We start from the raw sequence: 23,824 nt of genomic DNA, 5'->3' as shown, positions 1-23,824 counted from the left end.
GTGTGTGTGTGAGGCACAAAATCCCGTAGGTGCAAAATAGCGCACTCCAGGCAACGAAGCATGTGCACATTTGTGTTTTTTTTTTCCTTTCATCCTTTTCTGCCGACGCTGTGTCGGTCCTCTGCTCCTTTTTGTGTTTTACTTGTTTTGTTTCATTTTTCACTATGAACAACAGAAGTAATGGGTATCAGTGGCATATAGGCTATTGCACCACGGCATATGATGAATTGAACTTTTTCATTTAAGTGATATAAAAAGCATCTGCCAAAATAAATAATATATCTCATTTGGACTTGTAACGAAATGCTTTAAATCACGAAACTAAATATGAAAGTGTAGCTTAGTAAACTGCTTACAGTTTCTATTTTCGTGGTGGCTTATGGCTTTAAAACCATCGGTGAGCAGGTCATTCTGCAGGTCGAGTGGCCAGGGGACTTAGTCCTTTTTTGGCCTGTTCCTCGACTGAGGTTTCATTGTGCCCATTGTTGTTGCTGTTGTTTAAGAAACAAGCGGCAGAAGGCGAAACAGAAGACGGAGGGGCGAAAGCGAAGTACGCGGAGAAAGCAGAGAAAGCGGAGAAAGGGGAGAAAGGGTTGAAGGAGGTGGCAAGGAAGAAGGGGCAAAATTGTGCGGCAAAATAAAATAAACAAACGTTTGGACGGACGCACTTCTGGGATTGGTTTGGGATGGAATGGGGTGGGATTGGAGGGGAGTGGAAGGGGCTGTCTCTTCCCGGGGTTATTTGTTTCCACCTTTTTTATTTTTCCAGCGATGTGCTTAAGCGGAAAACAACATTTTGCTGCTGGTGTTGCAGGTTGCAGATTGCAGATTGCAGATTGCATGTTGCATGTTCCCAGTTGCGGCGGCTGCAACTGACATCCGGCGAACTTATTGAGGTGTTAAGCTAGAATCATTTTCAAAATTGAATCTTAAGACGGGGATGGAAGGAGTGCATGGAGATGCAATGAAGATGCAGGCAGATTTGGCGGACACTCGTTGGCCAATGCGGCGAATACGTGATATTGCGTATACTCTATTTTGCTGCACGCGAAAGAAACGTGATGATAATCATGTACTCCCATCAAGACAACGAGTCGAGAAAGAGGAAATAAACATACAACCGAGACGGGCGTAAGCTGTTTGCTTCAGTTTGTAATTTACTCGTCCCCAGACGAAGTCCACATATGTATGTACATATGGATGTACAAGTATGTTATGTATGCAGTTATAGAGCGGCGGACCCATGACTTGATTCCTGATCATATATCAAAGCTGACCGAGAGCGGAAGTCCCTACAACAGCTGTCCGTGTCTGTGTGCTGGTGTGCTGGTGTCCTGTTGATTTCCTGTCTTGCCAGCTGCTCAAGTGCGTATGTGTGTTGTATATGGGTTCCTGTTCCTGAGGCTGAGTAATGTCCCCCAACTGAATATTACCCAGAGCTGGGCAAAAATCCGTTCTCAGCCCATCAAATATTTATATATCCAAATAAAATACTCATATGTATGACTTATAGAAAAACGTTATAGATACATAGTTATTTATTCAAAGATAACACATTTTCGTTACCAATTAAATCATTTCTCTGTTAGTGCTTCAACCTTTCTGTTTGATGTCCCATTCCGGTTTTTTGTCATCCGCTTAGCACAGCAAATTAGCATTCAGCCAACATGTGCTCAGCTGTCAGTCTGGAAAAGTCCCTCCCCGCTTTTCCCGCATTTTCCGGCTAAGTGTGTCACATTAAATGATACGCAACACTTGACACCAAAATTGGCAAACGAAGAAAGCGTACACAGAAAGCCAAGGAAATAGAGGAAAATGGGGGGCAAAGCTAAACGAGTTACTTTATTAATGAGTTGATGGGGGAAAATCAATAGGAGCACATTCCAAACGATTTTAAATCACAGAACTTCATATGCTTCTAAATAGGAAAACGCTTCGTTTGATAATTGGGGGAGTAGTAACTAAGACAATATATATATATACATTTTTTCGATATAAAATGTAACGTTATTTTGCTGTGGTATATATGTAAATCAAGGGCCACAAAACGGAAAACGGAAGTTGATTTCAAGTTTCTGTAGCCCGAGGGAACGACAAAGGTTTTATGGAAAGGCAAAAAACAAAAAAAAGGGAAGAAAAAAATAAAAGAAAAGCGTCGGGGAAAACAAATAGCAGTTGACTCAAGACAAACAAACATGCAGAGGCCAAGTCAAGAGGTGACAGGAAACAGGAGGCGGAACGTGCTCAAGTCCGGGCGGCCCAGATGAGGTGGACAGGACAAGTAGGCACTACGAATTCCGTTTGCCCCCCTTCCCCAGTCCTTGTTAACACGTCAGGTCGAGGCATTCGATTTTGAAATAACCCCCGCCCGATACCACACCAAAATTCTTAGTAAGAACTGAGAGCGACGGATCGAAGAAGAGATTGAGATTTGTTTAACCAAAATACTGAAATTATGCCAAAGTCCACGCAGAGATCGCCAATTAAAGTGGTATCAATACCGCTTGGCACAAAACAGCCACAGTGCAAAAGGAAAAGTGCTGGCAAGTCGAAGCCGAAAGTACTGCAGAAGTCCGTTAAGAAGTCCTTGAAGAAGCCGCTCAAGAAGCCCATGAGACGTTCTCCGCTGATGCGAGCCGCCCTGCAGCCCACAGTTTTGGGCTTGGTCAAGGTAAGGCCGGTGAAGAAGTCGCAGCAAGTGACCTTCAAGAAGTCGCATCGCCAGCCGCTGGACGCCCTGCAATCCCTGGGCATGTCCCGCAGGACCAAGCTCATAGACGCCAGACCCCAGAGGACGGCCGGCGGTACTTCGGTGCTGTTTCTGGGCAAGGATTCCAGGGTCTCCAAGGTGTCCAAGGTGTCCAAGAATATGAAGCACCCAGCGGCAGCAAGCGAAAGAAGTGCGTTACCCCGAATGAAAAGACGGATGGAACCCCGATGGATGATGAAAGCCGAGACCAGGGCCACCGACGGTGTGAACTTCTTTTGCAATCTCGGCGTAAGGATGCAGCCGCTCACTCAGCGGACCCAGAAGGACCAACAGGTGCGACAACGAGGAGAAGCAGGATTCAGGGGAAGATTGGTAGGTGGAGAAGGAACTAGACTGGGTGACGGCATTCTGCAGGGAACAGTGCGAGCCCATCCCTCTGGCCTGTCATCCCTAGTCGGCAAAGTGGCCGGCATCGGTGCGTCTGCCAATGATGTGGTGGTCCCGCTGACCAGCCGACTGCCCATCATCGACTTTATCTCCACCAAAGAGTTCCAAAATATGTCTGCCGCCTCGACTCGAAAGCCGCACTCTCGGAAAAATATCCATTTATAGACGACCAAAGAGTGGCGAGCGTTTAATGATAGTGACGAGTGGACATGTATATACTTTTCAAAAGGGGTTCGCGGCTCATTCTGCCTTTAGTTTTCAAGTCTAATTTATCCGTAAATTGAATGGATTTACATTTATTTTGCCAAATGTTCTAAAAAAAAAATTATATACAATGGACGAGTGCACATTGCTGCCAAGAAGGCTTAAATTGTTTAATATAATTACTTTCAAATATCCACATTTTCGTCTAGCTTATAGTTTGTCCATATATGGTAAATATTCCTCAAAAAATCATGCAGCCAAGTTATTCATTTAGTCAAAGCAACGAGTATAAATATAAGCCCTATGGGTTAGGATATAAACCTGATATTCCATCGAAGGTTCCTTTGGAAATCCTGATATGGATAATGGATTCGGTAATCAACGACTGTGGCATTTCGGAACAAAAAACTTCTTTGCACAACTTTGAAACGAACGCGAAACATTTTCATTTCGGTTGGTTTATTTGTACATACCAGAAATACATATTCCCAAATGAAATTGTTGGACAATATGAAATGGGAATGGGTTTTGGGAGATGGCAGATGGCAGATGGGAGACGGGAGATGGGGGATGGGGGATGGGGGATTGGGTCTTAGATCTTGGTTCCTGGGATTTCGAGCTGGCTTCCACGAAGTCGGCGGGCAGTAAGCGAACTTTTGCGCAAATTATCTGCGTCGCGTTTATTTCGCGCAAACAAATCGCAAAACTTTTGCAGACGGCGACCCAACGATTTGGCCTGGCTGCTCCTCCCAAATCCTCCAGCTCCTTGTTAGCCCCCCTCAGCGCCTCCCAATCTCATCATCGTCCTGGTGCAGTTGTAAAAGTTTTCCCGGCACAAAAGTTTTGGGGCCAGAAATCCTTGCTCCCGGCATCGGTTTTTTCGGGGGCATCTTGCAGCAATTTACGGAAAGAAACTTGAGAAGCGAGTGGAAGATGGAAGCCAGGCAATTGATGCAGCACACCCAGGACACCCGGGACACCCGGGCGAATGAAAGGGTGAAAGGTCAGGAGAGCAGGAGCAGAATTCCCATTGCCATTGTTGTTGCTGCAACGAGAGTTTTTCGGCTTGTTTTCATTTTCGCCGCCGGAGAATTTGCATTTTGCCCAGAAGACCAAGACGACGACTGCGGCTTTTAACCGCAAACCGAACGGAAATTGAGATTCATTTAATTCATTGTGCGCCGAGCTGAGTTTTTGGGGGGACAAAGGGTTAAGTATGGCGTTACACGGTAAAAAACACTTTTGCATTCAAATGATTTTGCAGAACGGTAGTTCATAGTTTTGACTATACAAATATTTCGATAGGAGACTGTTCTTGAAATTTGTTTCGTTTGTGTTACTTACTACTCGCTGTATTTCTTAACGACTAGTAGCGGTTTTCAAAATAATATTTTGATATTTTATATTGTCCTTCCTCTTAATGAAAATCTCGCCGTGTATGTGAAACTTCGTTGACAGGCATAATCACCAGGAACAGGAGGGAAGGGGGGTGTATAAGAGAGGAGCAGCAGGAAGTGCTCTGGAGGATCTGCAACCACAACGACCGACAACATTTAAATGACTGCAGCGACGTCAACGGCAACGCCTTTGCTAATATTTATGCCCCGGGCTTTATAATCGTGGCCAGACCGTGATTCAGGCGGGGATTGGGATGCTTTTGAGCGGGGCGAAGGGAGATGAAGGATGCTGGATGTTGGATGTTGGATGTTGGATGGAGAAGGTGTGTCCGCCCCAAAGAACATGGCTGAAAGCGCACTTTTGGCCAGTTGAAAAAATCCTTGATTGCATTCAGTTTGAAGAGCAGAGAAGCATTAAAATGAGGGGCTGGTAATAAAGATCGGTGCCATCGCCGATGCCAATTGGAATGGAGACTTTTTGTGCGGCTAAGTGAGGCGGAATTGGCCTGGATGAGAACGCGATTAGATAAAGACCCCTTGAGACGGAGTTACGCAATTCCTGATGGCTTGAGCAAGGGTTAAATAAACAGAGATATGAGCGGACGTTATTGCCTAACGTGGGTTAAGTACTGCTCACAAGCTGTTTTATAAAACGCCTGGGTAGAATTTGAATGATAAGCGGAATAAATTAATTTTATAGGAATATGGGGATTTCTTTACATATACGTACATATTTAAAAATATTATGCCCGTTTATCAACGTTTTTTTAGCTATGCATACCTATAGGTTCTGTTAATTTTCAGAGTGAAATGACAACATTTACTTGCGTCTAGTTAAAGTTGGCTAACCCACGTACATAGGTACATACTCTCTGGACTTTTTCAATTGTTTGTTCCTCCAGTTCTTTATTCTGATTTTTTTGTAGAGCATTTCAGATAGTTCCAGTGTCATTTCTTTCCACATTTAAATTGTGTTTGTCTAGCAAATTTGGCTTTCGCACGATTTCGCTTCGGATTTCGCATAAATTAATCATTGCCTTGCTCCAAATTTGTGCGGTCAAAGTGGGAAAGTCCGGGGGCGAAGTGGTTTTCACGGGGGCAGGGAGTGTGCATGGATTTTATGTCATCTTGGATTTTACTGGACTTATGGGCCATAAAATGGGTGGTGCAGGGGTGGTGCAGGGGTGGTGCAGGGGTGGCTACAAAAGGGGGTTGGCAGACGTGCTTAGAGTTAAACGCACAAATGCAAGTTGCTTATTTCAATGGGCCAACCGCAATTGATAAACCAATTATGCAGGATGCAAGTGACACTCGACGGCATTCAGGCCATGTGTGTCTGTCTCTCTTTCACTCTCTCTGATATATCCGACTCCTTCTTACCAAATCTCACCGTCTCTTTCTCTTTCTCAGTCCTAGTTCCCAATTCGACCTGCTTATTGAACGCAATTACCTGACACAGTTCCGTAGTTTACGCAAAAACGATGTCAATGCACGGGTCAAAGTTCAGTTGAACAAAACAGAAACAGGGACAGGAATAGCGAGCGAGTGGGAAAGATATATGTATATGTACATGGTGGTGCTTAACTTTCCTTTTCATAGGACTTTGTTAATTAGGCAAGCCCGTGTACCCGATCCCGAAAGCTGATTTCCCCCAGTGGAGGCCATCCAACCAATTGACCCAGTAATCCGAGCCAGATAAACTTTTCCAAAAATAAAACAACAATGCGCAATGAGCGGAGAACTCGCAACAAAAGTGCAATATTAAAAAACAAAACCCTCTTTGCCGACAAGTGCAGAAATCGAAAAGCAATGCCAACAAGTTGCAAACTGAAACCGAAATCGTCTCTTAGACGAAAACATTGTAAAACCGCCCACACAAAAAGTAGCGAGCAAGGCGATACCTAGTAACCAATGTGGTAATGAGTACAAATCCCCAACCATTTTCAATCTTTTAGAAGAACTTACCAATAGATTCAAATTTAAAGGTTCAATGGTTTCCATTTTATTTGATTCTTCAAATTTTAATGAAAAAAAACTAAATATACCGTGTTGTGAATTGATATTTGATACCAGAATAGTTTATGTGTTTGTCACATCGATTGGATTGCTCGGAATTAAGCCATTCATAAATGATGAAGAAATGAATGAAGCCGACTTGCAAGGACAGCGATTACAGGGTAAACAAGTACGGAAAGAGGACACCAGTTCGGGCTGACCTCGACCCGGCTATAACTTGTATTTGGTGGCCCATTGTTTTTGCCGATTTTCCGGCTTTTTTTTATCGTGACTTTTCGATGGGCTATGGGCTATGGGCTATGGGCTATGGGCTATGGACTTTGGGCAACGTAAAGATCCGCGCTTACTGACTTGACCATTGGGCAGCCAGTTATCGCAATCGCAATCGCCATTGCTATCCATTTCATTTACCGCACGACAAATTTTTATTGCTGACCCGAGCAGCAAGGACGACGGCATTGTTTCAATATATAAAATTGCCGGAAAAGTTGCTGCAATTGTCCTCATTTTCTTCCAGTTAAGGACGATTTTATTTGTGTATTTCTGTGTGGGGGGCAATAAATGTTGTGCAACATTTTACATAAATGACAAGGACATGGACATCCAACCGCCCCCCACCACGCCCCCGTTTCATGTCCGTTTTGACAGTCGTCAAGTGCATTGTGCACTTTGCCAAAAACAATTTTGCATTTGCAGGACTCAGTGTTGTGCACTCGGTGTTCGCATTCAGTAGCGTCAGTCAAGGACACTCGGCTGAATGTTTTCTGAATGAACGAGTGAGTGTTCCGTGTTCATACATATTCTTACATATTCATACATACTCGTACACATTCAGCCTGTACACGTGTGTGTTCGAGTGGGCGTGTAACCACAAGTCAAAAGCCTCTTTAATTATGTTGACAATATGCAAATACCGGGCTTTGGACGGACAGCAAAAATAATTGCATTTCGGCTTGCGGTTCCCACTTCATTTTTATATTTTCCGATTAGGAATTTAGCAGTTTGTTTTGGATTAATGGATGAAAAGTGAGCTCTTGTGCGGTAAGAGAGTCTTTTGCAATTTCGTTGTTAAAGTCCTGACAATTTTAAGCGACTTAAGTGCTTTACTGTGGTTTTCTACGACACTTTGCCAACGCTTTTCAATTTCCATTCAATTTCAAGAGTTGCATTTACATAACTACATGTATGTATGTATATAAAGAGATTGAGTTTCGCAGCTGCAAATTACAAGTTCTGGCTAACGAACATATAATTGTTTCAATAAGTAAAAATCTTTCCAAAGAAATTTGAAGTCAGTATTCCTGAAATGTCTATTCATGAAAATATTATAGCTCTCGACGTTCATACGGACAGACGGAATATAGAATGGAGAATATATATACTTTATACTCTACGAGTAACGGGTATAAAAACCTCGTAAAGCATTGTTACACACGACTTGAATAAAGATTGTTAAATATTTAACACTCTTTTGGTGTTTTAAAAAATGTCATTGGTTGAACAACTTTCGCATCATTGACTCAATTTCTGCTTTTTGTTACCGCCTCTTGTTTAATTACCCAGAATAATTCGATTGGCAGCAGATTTATATTGACGTGGGATTCTTTGTTATCCCATTTAGCTTAACTTTTAACTTATTCCCGGTGGTTGTAGTGTAAATTCATATGTTGTGCTTTTTATTTGAATGTTTAAGTTCATGTTCTCAGTTAAGTTATTTTTTGGTGCTGTTGTACAACCTATATATATATTTAAATGTTATTTATATACAAATTGCAGTCCTATGGTTTTTATTTTCTGTTCAAACAAAAGCCAACCAAATGTTGAGTTGAGTTCATTGTTCTTAAGCCTAGGAATTTCCCCCAGATTTGACCTTTAAGCTTTGGTTTTTTGGTGGTCTGGTGGCCAATTTCGCCACGGGTAATTGGATTTTAGCGGCGGAAAATTGAAATCTGTTCCCGATTGATGGGTTGCAATTTGCACAGCCTGATATTGACGGGCCGCTTAACCCATTGTCGCCCAATTCACCCATTCCACCTCCATCGCCCCCACCGAAGCCCACGGAATTAGCGGCCACATAATGCGATTCATAATGATGGCGAGGCGTGTTAGTTAGGGAGTCCAATTGTTTCACAGACAATGAATGTCGTGTGGTGATTAGCATTTTGAACTGCCAACTTCTGCGGCGGACCTTCTGCGGGTTGGCAAAACGGGGGAGGGGTAGGGTGAGGGGGAGGGTGTGGGTGTGGGAAAACCCAGCGAGTGTCGCTGACAATTTCCCAGGCCTTAGTTTGTCGTAATTTGAAAGCCAAGCCAGGCTCTTTGGCCCTCGGCTTTATTGTTGTCATATCAAATGCGGCGACTTGGCAATTTATGCTGACAGAATGTCTGCTCCGCAATTCGTGCCGCCCATCTCATCGTCTCATCATCTCATCCTCATTGTAATTGGGTAACATAATATTTAACTAATTTATTTGATATAGCGTACATACTTGTGATAAATGGTGCAGTGTCCTGTCGAGCATTTAAATGTAAATTCCGAATTTCGCATTGCTCTGCTGCAATTGCAATTTATGTCAGTGAGGCATCTCAGACATGACAGCCCCAATCTCCGCATCCCAAACCCAAACTTAAACCCAAGCCCAAACCAAGATCCGAATACGAATCCAAAATGCCCACCCTTCCAAGGCATTTTCAAGTTATTGTCGGAGGCGTGGCCAAATCAAATTATCGCAAAATTCAATGAATTCGAAATGAGCAACGTTGGACAAGAATGGCAGCCTCTTTGAGAACGATTCAAGTTGTCTGGTCCAAGGAAAGCGCTGCCGATTGCCAGAGAACAATTATTTGATTTAATTTAAACTCGGAGATTGTTCTAATGAATTGCTACGGTCTACTATTCTATTAAGCGGGAATCGAAATGTTTGGCCGGGCGTAATTCAATTAAAATGATTGTGGTTGCGGTCCAAAATATCATAATTAGCTGATTATCTTTATTGATGCCAAGGCATTGTCGTAATGCTAAGCGGATGGAGATAAAACTTGGAAAATAATATATTCATTAATATATATTTCGCATCCATTCTTTCCCAAGATAGCAAAGCTCATTAACAAGGATTGTGCATAAATAATTCATTGAGCTTTAATAAATACCTTTGCTCATTTATTGCTTCCTGGAAAATTGCACAAATATGATGTGTTGTTCCTGGTCCTGGCACATTGCTAAACATTCTGGACATTCTTTCTCGTTGATGGCCAAAGTTTGCTAATTCCAAACTCTCAACTGATTAAGCACCATTTGCAGACCATATCACTTCGCTTTCCCAACATCGCTGTGACTTTTTCCGATTTCCGTAAGCTCCACCACCTCCAAAACTAATTGAAGCCCCACTGAAATTGCCGAAAGCCACTCAGAACTGCCGCCCTACGGCAAGGACCATTAGGGGACCACTTGAGTGTAGCAATGTGTCAATTAACAATTTGCGCGCACTGTGTTTATGATGCTGGTTCGGTTGGCGGGGATGCCGGGATGTCGGGATGTCGGGATGCTAAATTATGCTGCCCAGCTCTGCGCCGTCAACTCTCCTGACCCTGACAAATTTATGCGCATCATTAGGGCCAAATAACTATATTGTGTGTTACGCATACCCGTGCATATACCAAACCCACACTTAGTTGTACGAGTATATACAAGTTACACGTATGTATGTATGTACATACGAGGGTCGTTTGATAAGTCCGTGACTTTTTGTATTTGCCGCGCACCTGCTCTAAATACAACACTGCTCCTGTCAGCAGTTATCGATTAACAGCTGACTGTAAAATTTTGAGAAAGCTGCGTTTTTTGGTTTGCGTTTTATAGGCATTGAAAGCAGACGATCTCGTGAATTTTAACGAAAATGGAAAAAAGTGAATTTCGTGTGCTAATTAAGCATTATTTTTTGCGTAAAAAATCCATCACCGAAACCAAGGAAAGACTTGATAAATATTATGGGGACTCTGCACCATCAATTTCAATGGTTAAGAAATGGTTTACTGAGTTCCGTTGTGGTCGTACCAGTACAAGTGATGCCGAACGTTCAGGTCGCCCAAAAGAGGTCGTCATGCCAGAAATCGTCGACAAAATCCATGGAATGATATTGGATGATCGGAGAATGAAAGTGCGTGAGGTAGCTGAGGCTGTAGGCATCTCAACTGAACGGGTACATCACATTTTACATGAATATTTGGACATGAAAAAGCTTTCCGCGCGATGGGTGCCGCGATTGCTCACACACGACCATAAGCGCAACCGTGTGACCATTTCAAAGGAGTGTTTGGCGATGTTCAACCGCAATCCAAACGAATTTTTGCGCCGTTTCGTTACCGTAGACGAAACATGGATCCACCACACCACACCAGAGACCAAAGAACAATCAAGACAGTGGGTTTCTCCGGGTGAACGTGCACCAAAGAAGGCCAAGGTGGGTCTGTCGGCCAACAAGGTCATGGCCACAGTTTTTTGGGATGCACAAGGTATCATTCACATCGATTACCTTGAAAAGGGTAAAACGATCACCGGCGAATATTATTCAGAGCTTTTGGACAGATTCGATATTGATTTGAAGCAGAAACGACCGCATTTGGCGAAAAAAAAAGTGCTGTTCCATCAGGACAATGCACGGGTGCACACGTGTGTAGTCAGCATGGCAAAATTTCATAAATTGGGCTACGAACTGCTACCCCATCCAGCATATTCTCCAGATTTAGCCCCCTGTGACTATTTTTTGTTTCCAAACATGAAGAAATGGCTCGGCGGTAAGAGATTCGGGTCAAATGAAGAGGTCATCACAGAAACAAACGACTATTTTGAGGGCCTTGAGAAAACCTATTATTTGGAAGGAATAAAAAAATTGGAAAAACGCTGGACTAAATGTATACAGCTAAAAGGAGATTATGTTGAGAAATAAAACGCTTCTTTGACGAAAAAAATATATTTTATTCAAAAAGTCACGGACTTATCAAACGACCCTCGTATATATAGTAAAGCGCTACAGTCGCAGCTGCAGACAAGCGCCAGCCAAGTCCACTCAATTTGTTTGTTTTCACGAGCATTTAAGTGGCTCAAGTGGCCGAGCTAAATTCCCAATTGCCGTACATGTTGTAACTAAGTGTTAATAGCATGGGTGGGGGTCCCTCTCCCCGGAAAACGAAGCCCCCTTCCACCCACTTGCTGTTTGATGAGCACAAGTGGGAAATTGCTGGAAAATAAGTAAGTGTCGACTGTTCAGGAATAAGATCTGATTGCGAAACAAATTGTGGGAGTATTAAGATTCGGTCACTTCTACCCGCACTCCACCGCACAAGTGTCTATGGGGCTATGGTGCTTGTTTTATTTATTATCTATAGATAGATATATATATATAGATATAGATACATATTTACCTAGGTAAAAATACAAGATTTAAGAGCTGGCTTCCCTATACTGGCTAGATTTCTTGCATAGAAATTACAACAATAATCTTTATATCATAGATTTCTTGCATAGAAATTACAACAATTATCATTAAATCATAGATTACTTGCATAGAAATTACATACAACAATTATGATTATATCTCTAAAATCCAATGCATGTTATATCTGTACATTTTGGATGAAAGGATGCACCCACACATAGGTTCAATTAAATGCCTTTAATCTCATACATTCAAAGCCACGATGCTGGCAGTTACTTGTGTGATCCCAGGGAAAACGACAGAAGTTTCCATTTAACAGCACTCGGTTTCGACGCTTTGAGTAATCACTCGGTCAATTTCCAATGCATTGGGCTGGCCAATTAGGCAAATCAAATTGACCAAGAGCTCGAAACTCGGTATGCGCCGCCAAACACATGAAAAAGCTAATCAAAAGCCGCCGACAAAGGAGACGAACGAATTGAAAGTGGGAAAAGTGGGAAAAGCGGGAACAGTGGAAAAGTGGGAAAAGCGGGAACAGCGGATAAAGTGGCTGGATGAGGTGACGAAATCGCATTACAACAATTAAAGCACACACGCTCCATCGACGTTTTTTTCATCCTTTTTGTTTGCCAGTTTGGCGGTAAATTGTCTAACAAAGACTTAAAGGCTTAAAGCACAAATAATCCAGCGGGCCAATAGGGGGCGGGGCTTAGGGCCATTCAATCAACGAAAATGAAAATGAAATGAGGAGTGGGGTGGGGCATTGGGGGTGCGGTCTGTGTGCGCACTTATTCATTCATTTGTGTACTAATAGGCGCACAATCAGACAAAATGACAGACAATCAGTCAAACAAACAGACAAATATATGTACAACTACACACACACACACATACGCACACACACATACACACATACGCACAGACACACAAGCACACCAACGCCCGAGACAAACAAACATGCAGACAAACAAAGGCGGTTGGCGATGGCAGCCAACAAACGACATTATCCAAAGTCAACAGCACAAACAAATCACACGCACTCAAACACAGCGGCGTTTCGAAAAATAGTGGTATTGGCCAAGTGCAATTTTTAATCAATTTACAAAGCAAATATTTAACAAAAAGATTGGGTGTATTTTAAGCAGCCTACCGCGCAAAAGGGCACGCTTGAAAACCCTTTTTTTTTGTAATTAAATCGAATTAAATTAGGTATTACGATCAAACAAATTTGGTGTCCGTTGATAGTTCAACTAGTTAACATAATTAGGCTTTGTGTTTACGTAATAGGAAAACATTTTACGGACTTTGATGTATGTTACGTGTATGTTTTGTGTTAAATGTTAAATGTAAAAAACGGCATTTTTGCAGGCTATACAAACTATTCTGTGAACTATTTATCAATGTGTTAAAGAACGAAATGCTTTAGCTAACCAGCAGTTCGCAGTCAGTGGCGCTATTTTCTTGACCGGCGCTGTATACAAGCATACACTTAACATCCGTACGGGCACCCACACACTCGCGCGCTCATAGACCTCAACACACACACACACACTAACACAGGCACGCATTAGGTGCGCTCTTTATGTTTTATCTCAAAATGCGATGCTTGGCTGCTGATGAGTGCCAGCCAGCCGCAGCCAGCCCCCAACCCCCTCCAACCACCGCCCACCTCCCCCTTTTGCTCTCGAGAGATGGAAGCTTGTCATTTACCCATACCCAGGAGCAAGCCCTCGAAAAACCCCTCGCTGCGCCCATGGTTTTTCGCAGCTAGAGTGAATTTTGTGTTCCGCTTGTTCACTTAATGATTCTGTTTGCTATTTATGCTGTCATGCTTTTGGCAGTGTTGGAAAGTGTTTTAAGCAGCAAAAATGTTCATTTCAGCCTAGTTAATGCCCCTAAAGAAGGAGAGATCTTTGACAAGTATTACGTTTATGTTTTTAGTTGGGTTTCCTTTATTTTTTTGTTGTTTTAAAAGTGAAATATGGAACATATACATTAACATTAAATTATTTCTTAAATTATTTTTTATATTTAAATTAATGAATTTGAATATATAAACTAGTACACACGTGTTTTTCGGCATAGAAGGAAAAGTATATCCCCAAGATTTTGCCTGCGAGCATTTTTCCAACAGCCCGAAGGGCATCCACCCAGTTTGGTGGGGCAACGCCGGTCGACTTTCTTGTTGACTTGTTAACTTTGACTCACTGCGGATGTTCCTTGTTCTGGCCTTGGGTATTGTTGTTGCCGGCGACTGCATAAACCGCTTAGCGGGCGTAATTTAAATCGCCTTTGTTGCTCAGAAACCCGGGCGGAAAGCCTTTCAGAATGATTATCATAATGGGCCAATGGCAAATGGTGTTAGCAACTGGCTTTTCTTTTGATTACTGCCGCGCATGCCGTTCATGTAGCGAATGTATGCGGGTGCCTCCGACTCTAAGATGTCCTAATAGCTGGCTTTTACTTTTAGAGTTCGAGCGATGTAGATGTAGATGTAGATGTATGTCTTATTAACTTCGTTGATGGCTTTTAGTGAGTCCGGAAATCGAATTTCCGAATCGCTAAGAGGTCTTCCTACTGTTGCTTTTAATAATTTGTGCGCTCTAATGTGCGCATACAAAAATGTTATCGCAAAAAAATCAAGCCATTTGCGACTATTTCGTCCGATTACCTCAGCTAATTATAGGTTTTCTGTTTTGGTTGTGAAAAATATCAAACAAAAGTCAATGTTTTGGTTGGGCTAAGTTCCTCGTGATCCAAAAATTGCCTGTCTCTGGTTACGTGTAACAAGTAAACATGTCTGGCTAAGCAGGGGCTTAGCCCAGGGGGGCTTTAACCCCGCGGGAAACTAAAGCGAAGAAGTCCAAGAAAGAAAGGCATTCCATACTGTTTTCCTCTCTCCTTTTTTTGCCTTATTATGTGTTATCCCAAGTTATTGATCAAGCTCGCCCAAAAAATGCAGTCTTAGTTTGTGGCCCCGGCCGCACGACGCCCCTGTGTCTGGGACATGACAGCTTGGTAGCTGTGAATCCCCTTGCAGTATATATATACCCGTTACTCGTGGAGTAAAAGGGTATACTAGATTCGTTGAAAAGTATGTAACAGGCAGAACGAAGCGTTTGCGACCATATAAAGCATATATATTCTTGATCAGAATCAATAGTCGAGCCGATCTGGCCATGTCCGTCTGTCCGTCCGTCTGTCCGTCCGTATGGACGCTGAGATCTCAGGAACTACAAAAGCTAGAAAGTTAAAATTACGCATACAGACTCCAGAGACATAGACGCACGCAAATTTGTCAATTCGTGTTGCCACGCCCACTTTAACGCCTACAAACCGCCAAAAACTGTCAGTGTTGAAGACTCTCCTTTGCACTTCCACTAGCTGAGTAACGGGTATCAGATAGTCGGGGAACTCGACTATAGCGTTCTCTCTTGTTTTTTTTTAGTGTGTGTTGCCCAAAAGTCTTCAACTTCGACTTGTGTTTCTCGCTTTTTCCACGACTGTCGAACATTTTTCGTGTGCAGTGGATAAATTCTTGTGTCTGGCGGCGGGGGCGGCTGGCAGCGCCAAGGAGGCGTGGCAGGCACTGGCAATGTCTGCACGCGATGTTTAACGTCTGCTTTTTCGGATCCTGGATCCTGGATCCTTTTGCCCCAAAACCTCGACACCATCACCATCATCACCACCGCCAAGTCCCAGACGATAGGCAAATGCAAACAAGAAACTTTTTCGGCCGGAACGGAGGAGAAACCGCCAGACCATGCCCCCTTTCTGGGCCAAGCCCCCGCCGAGTCCACCGCCCCTGGAAATATGTCTGTCTGTGTGAGTCCGCCGCTTCCGCCTTGCCAAGCACCGCCAATCATTGGCGTAAATTGAGCTCATTGTGGTCTAACACCATTACACCGGCCATGTACGACGACGCCCATGTGTGGGCAGGGGATTAGGTGGTATGGGGGCTGAGGGGGTTAAGGGGTTAGAGGGGGGCTAAGGGTCGGCGGCGGGCAGACACAGATAGATGGAGTTGCCAAATTCAACTGTGACGGCACAGCGAGAAAAGCCTCGAAGATATTTTTCCAAAACTTCCTGCTCCTCAAAAATATTCTTCCCTATTTTAGATGGATTTTTCGATCAATAAAAAAAATTATGTACCGAAAGTAATAGAAATATTCTCCCAGTGTCTGGTTTAGGCCAAGTCTGGCGGCGCCTGTGTGAAGTCGTTAAATGCGGCAAAGTAAAATAAATTGAGCCAAGTCATGTTTCGAGCATGAAATGCATTTTTATTGCACCCAGCAATGGGTTTCTTCAAGCGATTGCGGATGGCGGATGGTGGATGGTGGATGGCAGATTGGGGTTGGGGGATGGGGGATGGGGGATGGGCACAACAAGGGTAACCACCGAAATATATGAACTATTGAAATGCACAAGATATTGACTGCCGACTAACGACCCTCGACCGTCGACTGCCGACTGGCGGCCTCCGGAGTTGCTGGCCATAAAGTTCATAAATTTATGAGGACCCAAGCAGCAAGTTGCAAGTTGCGAGTTGCGAGTTGCAAGTTGCCTGCTAAAAGAGTCCTTTGAGCAGCAGACAAACTTTCATCGAATGGAAATTATTATTTCATTTATCAGTTTTGCTCAAAGGTTTACTTTGGCGGCCAAAAAGTGCTCGATAGCTGGAATGTAGTGGGTTTCATTAGGAGTTACATGAAAATGTTGTTACTGAAGTGCCGTGATTGCAACTCCATCGTTTCATTCGTAAGGCGCTTCAAGCGAGTCCCCACTCGGAAAATGTAAGTTAAAATTCTGGTCTGTAAAGATATACCCCGAAGTGGATCCTTGAATAGTTACGAGTATAACTCCACTCAGGCACTGAGGTGATTTATTAACGGAAGTTTAGTCCTTAATAAGCCGCGCTGCATTACTGCTTCATTCTTATCTGCTGCCTTGCTGCTGCTTTGTGCCTTGAGCATTTTTGTAATTACACCTCAACTGGCTTGCGCATTTAACTAAGTAATTTCCATTCATTCGCCGCACTATTTATTAATTCAACTCTTTATCCCGTTTTATCTCGTTGCAGGTGAGTTTCGCCAGCCAAGGAGAAATGGTTAGCCCATGATTTTCCGGAAGGGGTCGGATGTCTAAAGCTGGCCACTAATTGCCCCCGTTGGCAGATCCCTCAGATGCCTCAATTCCAGACCGCATTTCCCATTTTTCCTCCATTTCGGCCCGGTTTTTCCACCCGCTGTGTGTAATGTAGCCAAGTACATGTACTCCGGGTTTTCTGGTTCTGGTTCTGGTCCTGGGCTTTTTCGGCTTGTGCCCTCCTGCAGTTTCATAAATTTTAATGTAATATTACCATGTTGTACAATTTGGTTGGCGGGCGAGACGGTGGGGAGACGAAAAACGCTTACAACGCCGAAAATTATGCTATAAAAATGCACTGCCACTAATTAGGCCAACAAACATGGCAAAAGCGCCAGCAGATGCGTACTTAGAAATGTTTTCTTGGCCGCCTTTTGATATTACTTTTTAGTGGCTATAACCTATTTTTTTTTCGTTATTTTTCGTTATTTTCTTGCATTTTTTTTGTGGAAACTCAATGGCGCTTCGCTTCGCGCGCCCCATTTCTGTTGTAAGTGTAATCATCGCACGATGAAAGCCGCTTACAATAATTGCCCCATCTTGTCCGGACATCGTGTCCCAGGTCCGAGTCTCTATCCGTATCCCAGTCCGTGTTCGTGTCCGTGTCCTCGTCGGTGTCCTGTGTCCTGAGTCCTGAGTCTGGAGTCCAGAGAGGCGGCTCCCGGATGCTGAACTTCTTTTTTCGCCTTCGCCTGCATTGAAGTTGTTACGTTTTGTGTCGATCTTTTTTGGCCTCCTCGTCTTTCGCATTTTATTTTGCAAAAGTAATCGCAATTGCAAGGGAATGGGGGGTGGCTCCTCGGCTTTTTATGGACTAAATGTAAATTGAATCAAGTTATTAGAGAGTTTCCAAATGAATAAGCCAAGTCAAAGGAAAGGCGAGAAAAAACCGGAAGCTGTTAGCAGGTGGACTGCAAACGAGAGCGAAATTGTGGTGTTTATTAAGCCAAAATATGATTGCTTGATTAATTTTTATGAATTTCCCAAAGCAATGAATATGAATCAGGGTCTAGCATTTTCCAGTTTATAGGAAATATGGTTATTCTTTTATTTTACAGGGAAAAAAGCTATTCAAGGGGAACTTTATTGACTCAACTTCAATAATATTTATTAGAATTCAGCAAGACTTTCCCATTAATTTTCCTTTTCTTTATTTTCTCGTAACTTAAAGCCACCATTTCGCAGACTTATGGTTTATTTTGAACTTTTGCGTAAATAATAGAAGACGATTTCTTTTTGTTTGTGCGTCGGCATTTTCTTTCCTCTCATTTCCATTTTCTTCCTTTTTCTTATTTCAGCCGACTGAAATATTAATAAATAATTTTATTCTATGTAAATATTTAAGCGCCCTGGTCAGTCATAAATGTAATTTATTGCCGCCTGTGCCACACCCCTTTTTTAAGAGCATTTATACCGCTCGCCTTTGTTGTCCTGTCAATGTTGTTGTGCTCGTATTGTTGCCGCCTAGACGAGGGTCCGAAAATGCCGGAAAACTGAAACTTTTTGTAGCCACCACCAAAGCCGCTGTGTTGTGTGGTCATTTATGTCATTTCATATTTATTCGGCAGCCTTCTGCATAATTGGCAATCCTCTCGCTTCGCAAAAAAATAACGCAACCCGAAAGCTTTCAAAAACCACCAAAATAAAAATCGAGCAAGGACCGGAAGCTAACCGATGTCCTGCGGGACCGTGGAGAGGGAAGAGAGGCGGGAGCAGATGCCAGTAAAATTACAAAAAACATCCCAGTTTAAGCAGTCCTTTAAAGGCCACTGTCCTGCGCCTGTCCTGCTGTCTGCTTAAAAATAAATCTATGTAAATGCATTTAACGTGGTCGGGATGGGCGGATTAATTGAGTTGCCACTCGGTGGCAGTTGGTTGCTGAATATTGCAGTGCTCCTCTGGTCCTCCAGTTCGTCCTGCTGCTCCTGCTCCTCCTCCTTCTGCTTCTTGTGCTGCTCCTTCGGCTCCTGCCAGAAATTCACATCACGCATACGCCATGTGGCACATACATACACTCACTCCTTCTGTACTCAGCTCAACTTCGCTCTGTTGGCTTGGCTATTGACTTGGGCCGAAAAGTAGCCGAGAAACTTAAAACTGGCAAAGAGTTGAGTAAAGTTGATCCAGTGCTAGTGAATCCCCGGGCATTTTGTGGCTTTTGCGGCCCTCCTTGGCCTAAGTATTTCAGCACTTCTGCATATTTTATTGTATTTTAATTAACTAAATCTCCACCGCTGGTTCCGGACCCGAAACTCTGTCAACTTGCGGTTTGGAAAAATTGCGGAATTTCCAGGACAGGCAAAACGCGTTTCCAAGACTTAGCTTGTTTCGGTCGAACTGACCCAACATTGTCGTACAAATACTTCAAAATTTACAAATTAAACATGTCTCTTATTCCATCAGAACATTTTCCCAAGAGGGAACAATTTTTACCATGGAAATATCTGCTTTAAGAGACATATTTACATGTTTTCTCATTCAATCCGAGTTTTTATAAATTAAATTATCAGAAAAATAAATTCAGCTGCGATCGTTATCAAATTATAGTTTAAAGGTAAATTTCTGCAGAAATTCATTTTTCCAAAGCCAACCAATTAAAAGTCTGTAAAATATTATCATTTTCAAAATGAAACTGTCTAGTGATTTGACTTTTTTTGTGCGGGGAATTAGCCCTAAACTTGTTGGCATTATCAACAAGACAAAGAAGCCAGCTCACCGCTTGGCCCAAAAGTGTTTGTCATCCGCCTTTGTCTTCGGTGACCGGTGACCGGTGACCGGGTGATAAATCTGCATTAAAACTTCATTCTGAGGACGGCAAAGCATGTTTGTGTGTCCGAAAAATTAAATGTCACGTGCTGAGGTCGGATATGGAAAGCCGGCCAAAAGGAAAGCAACTTTTTAAGCCACTCTACTCCCGCCGTCAGTGAGATTGACTTTGGCGTTGGTTTTGGATCCGGCTTCAGCTAATTTATCAACAAATTGTTAAGTGCAGGCGACTGCAACTGGAGGCAGGACCGCCGACAGTGAAATCTCACTTTGACAAATTAAATATTAGCCGGAAAGCGGAAAAATGGGTAGCAAGTTAAAGGACTTATCTATCTATCCGTATCAAATGTCTCGGCTTTCTAGCCGGATAAATGCAGTTAAATGGCTTTTGGCATTTTGGTATTTTGGCATCGCTTTTTCGGCCTACCCCAGTCCAAGGAGTCCTGGAAAATGGCCCTAAGCCCTCGGGAAACCCCTTTCCATCTTCCACCTCCCATTTCCAACTTTTTACTTGCCAGTTCCCAATCCTCCGCTACCCACTGTCAACATTTTCCGTTCCGTTCTATTTTCCGATGGGTTTGAAGGGTCGCAGCTGCACGCAAATATTTGCCGCATTTTTTATGCGACCACAAAACGGTGGGAGCGAGTGAAATAGCAACACACAGTGTGAGCGAGACGGAGCATACCTTTTTATGCGATTTGCGTTTCGTCATAAATTTAACAGCAAGTAAATATTTGATTTGATTTTCTCTTCAACCCGACCGATGGCGCCAGAAACGGCATCAGTTGATTAAATGGCAATTTTCAGCTTTTCAATTTCGGTGATTTTCATTTATGGATTTAATTGAACATTTTAAGGGGCGGAAAAGAACTGCAGAATTTTGCATGCTTATGAAAGAGCGATTTTGTTTATCAAAGGAGTAAAACTGGAAGCGCAAGTTTTATTTGGACAGAACAACAATTTTTATTGTATTTACTTTAAGCTTGCTGTCTTACTTGCTGATATATTTAAATTTCTTAAGTGAAAACAACAGTACGTATGAGTGATATACTGTAGAAGGAAACCTTTGTAGTAAACGTGGTACAGAAAAACCTCTATTTGTTTAAAGTGCAGAAGGAATCATCTTAAAACATTAAAATAATTGGTATATCATTAAAATTTAATGAGATACTGACACCAAAAAGCATTTGGCAATTATAGTTACGAGCTACGCACTTACCATGCGAATGTACATAAATAATTTTTAGAATTTCCGTGATATATGATTAGTCCTGCAGAAATCTTTTTCCCTGAAAAGCTTTGTCACTGCTAACCCGTCATTTGTATTTTTGTTCGCTTCCCTGCTTGTTTTTATACCAGTTGCTTGTGGAGTAAAAGGGTATACTAGATTCGTTGAAAATTATGTAACAGGCATATAAAGTTAAGTGTATTCTTGATCAGGATCAATAGCCGAGTCGATCTGGCCATGTCCGTCCGTCTGTCCTTCTGTCCGTCTGTCTGTCCGTCTGTCCGTCCGTATGAACGCTAAGATCTCAGGAACTACAAAAAGCTAGAAAGTTGAGATTAAGCATTCAGACTCCAGAGACATAGACGTAGCGTAAGTTTGTCGATTCATGTTGCTTATTGTTAGTAATGTAAATTTCTATCGATGAAGTGTTGAAGAGCCTCCATCGCACTTTCACTAGCTGAGTAACGGGTATCAGATAGTCGGGGAACTCGACTATAGCGTTCCCTCTTGTTTATTTTTTTTCTCTTGCTTCACTCCACTAATGGAAATAATTTGAAATTAGGAAAATTATGATGAGAGTTCGTCCTGTGCGCTGTGTGTCCTTTTATGCCTTGGCAGCCGGAGGAGGCTTTCCACGGGCCCGCTAACACACACACACAAATACACGCACACATACACACATGTGACTAGCCGAGGAAAATGAGCATAAAACAAAGTTTATGTGCAACTTTTTGATTACAAATGCAAATTACAGCGTCGACTAAAGCTCAGAGCAGTAACAGCAAAAAATGTCAGGGCGGAGAAGGAAAAGGCCTGGAAAAACGTGGCAGAGGCAGGGAAAACTTTTTCATATTGCAGCAGAAATTGCGTCAATGTTTGTTCGTTCGTTCGTTTGTTTGTTTGCCTGCTTATTTGTTCGTTTGTCCGCCTGTTTGTTTGCTTGTCTGTTTGTTTGTCTCTGTTTGCCCATCGCCGTTTGACGCTGTTTTGGCAGTTCAGAGTTGACGAAACATTTGATTTGCAGGCAGCGTTGAAAGTGCGTAATCATAACTTTGCAGGGGTTTCATGTTGATTTGATTAAGGGAACGAAGTATATATTTAAATGTGATGACACAGGGAAATTCTGATGGCTTTGATGTCTGCTCCTAGGTGCCGGGAAACTCCAATAAAGCCGTTTTGCAAATTGGTCGTGGAAGGCCTATGGGTATCCGTCTCCTCAACTTAAAGTCGTTTTTAGAGCGTAAGGCTTATCCAGAAAATGGCTCAGCTTGAAATATGCAATACCTCTCTCTGACCTCACTGTTATTAACATTTAAAATAGATATTCTGAAATCTTTAAAGGATAATTGCAGTTTCAAGCGGTTTTTGCCATCTTCCGGACGGCGACCAACATCATTACTCAATTTGCAGCAATTAATTTCCATGCCAACAACTCGATTTGTTTTTCCGACTCCGTTCTTTTTGTCCTTTTTTGTCCTTTTTACCAGTTTTTCCAGTTTTAACAGTTGTGTTGCCCTTGTGCTGCCGCTTGTTTACGGGTGACATCCGTTTTGCTAGTTTTGATGCAGGTTGCCTGCTGCGATAATGTTGGTGATGATATGGCCACGACGTCGGCGAACGAGGTGAAGGTGCTGCAGAGGACCCTAATTAATTTCTTCGGCTTTTGTCTGCAGTTATTTTCCGCATATACACGAGAATACGAGAATATGTGTGCATGTTTCTGTTTGTAGGTGTGCACAGGTATAATGTATGGTACGTAACATAAACCCACCCAGGTGTTCACTTCCATTCGGTGGACACATTTCAACTTATGCTCTGTGTGGTGTGTGTGTGTGTGCTCTACTGGAGAAACTTTTCGCCAGCGGAGTGGAGAGCGAAAACTGTTTTTCTGCTCTTCAGCCGGAAAAGTTCGGGCCAAAGGTGGTCGGAGTCGGCCATAACCTCAATTATATGCAAGGCAGCTCATTGTCGTCTGTTTTCTGCCCTGCCCCGCCCTGCCCCGCCCTGGCCGGCCTCCTTCTCCTCTTTGGCCAACTTCTCGATAAGCGTTTAATTGCTGGTCGAGGACCCAACGTCCTGTCTTCTGGGATGCCCGATTGTGGGTGGTTCTGGGCTGTGGCGGGGCTGTGGCGGGGCTGACGGGGGTCAGAGAGCACCGGAAATGCGTTGAACAATTTCACCCGGATGTTAAATGTCAGGGCGCTTGTCGCCGTTGTTGCCATAGTGGCCATGGCCCATGGCCCTTGTTGTTCTTGCTGTTCTTGCTGTTTTTGTGGGCACTGCAATTTATAAGCGACAGCCGCTGTCAGGGACAGCACGAAATTGATGCCCGATCCGATCGGATCGCCGGCACTTGGAGTGGAAACTCCAATAAAAATGCACCGGGCTGCTAGTAAATGCCGCCATTGTAGTGGATTTCAGTGCTTTTAGTTGGTTGTGCTGAAGCAACTGAGCTGGTATTGGTGATACAGACAT

At 43.1% G+C, this 23,824-nt stretch overlaps 2 protein-coding genes across 3 annotated transcripts in view; both read left to right on the top strand.

Moving 5' to 3' along the window:
• LOC120455252 (glycine-rich protein DOT1) overlaps positions 1-23,824 on the top strand; it is a 79,522-nt gene that overhangs the window by 27,525 nt on the left and 28,173 nt on the right. The window lies entirely within an intron of this gene.
• LOC120455253 lies at positions 2,303-3,557 on the top strand. Its single transcript, XM_039641252.2, has one exon. The coding sequence runs from the start codon at positions 2,456-2,458 to the stop codon at positions 3,320-3,322; it is 867 nt and encodes a 288-aa protein (XP_039497186.1). The 5' UTR covers positions 2,303-2,455; the 3' UTR covers positions 3,323-3,557.

This window comes from Drosophila santomea, chromosome X (assembly GCF_016746245.2).
Source record: "Drosophila santomea strain STO CAGO 1482 chromosome X, Prin_Dsan_1.1, whole genome shotgun sequence".
In the NCBI taxonomy this organism is placed as follows: domain Eukaryota; kingdom Metazoa; phylum Arthropoda; class Insecta; order Diptera; family Drosophilidae; genus Drosophila; species Drosophila santomea.
The sequence above is the reverse complement of the archived record's forward strand: the minus strand, read 5'-3'. Positions and strand labels throughout refer to the sequence as shown.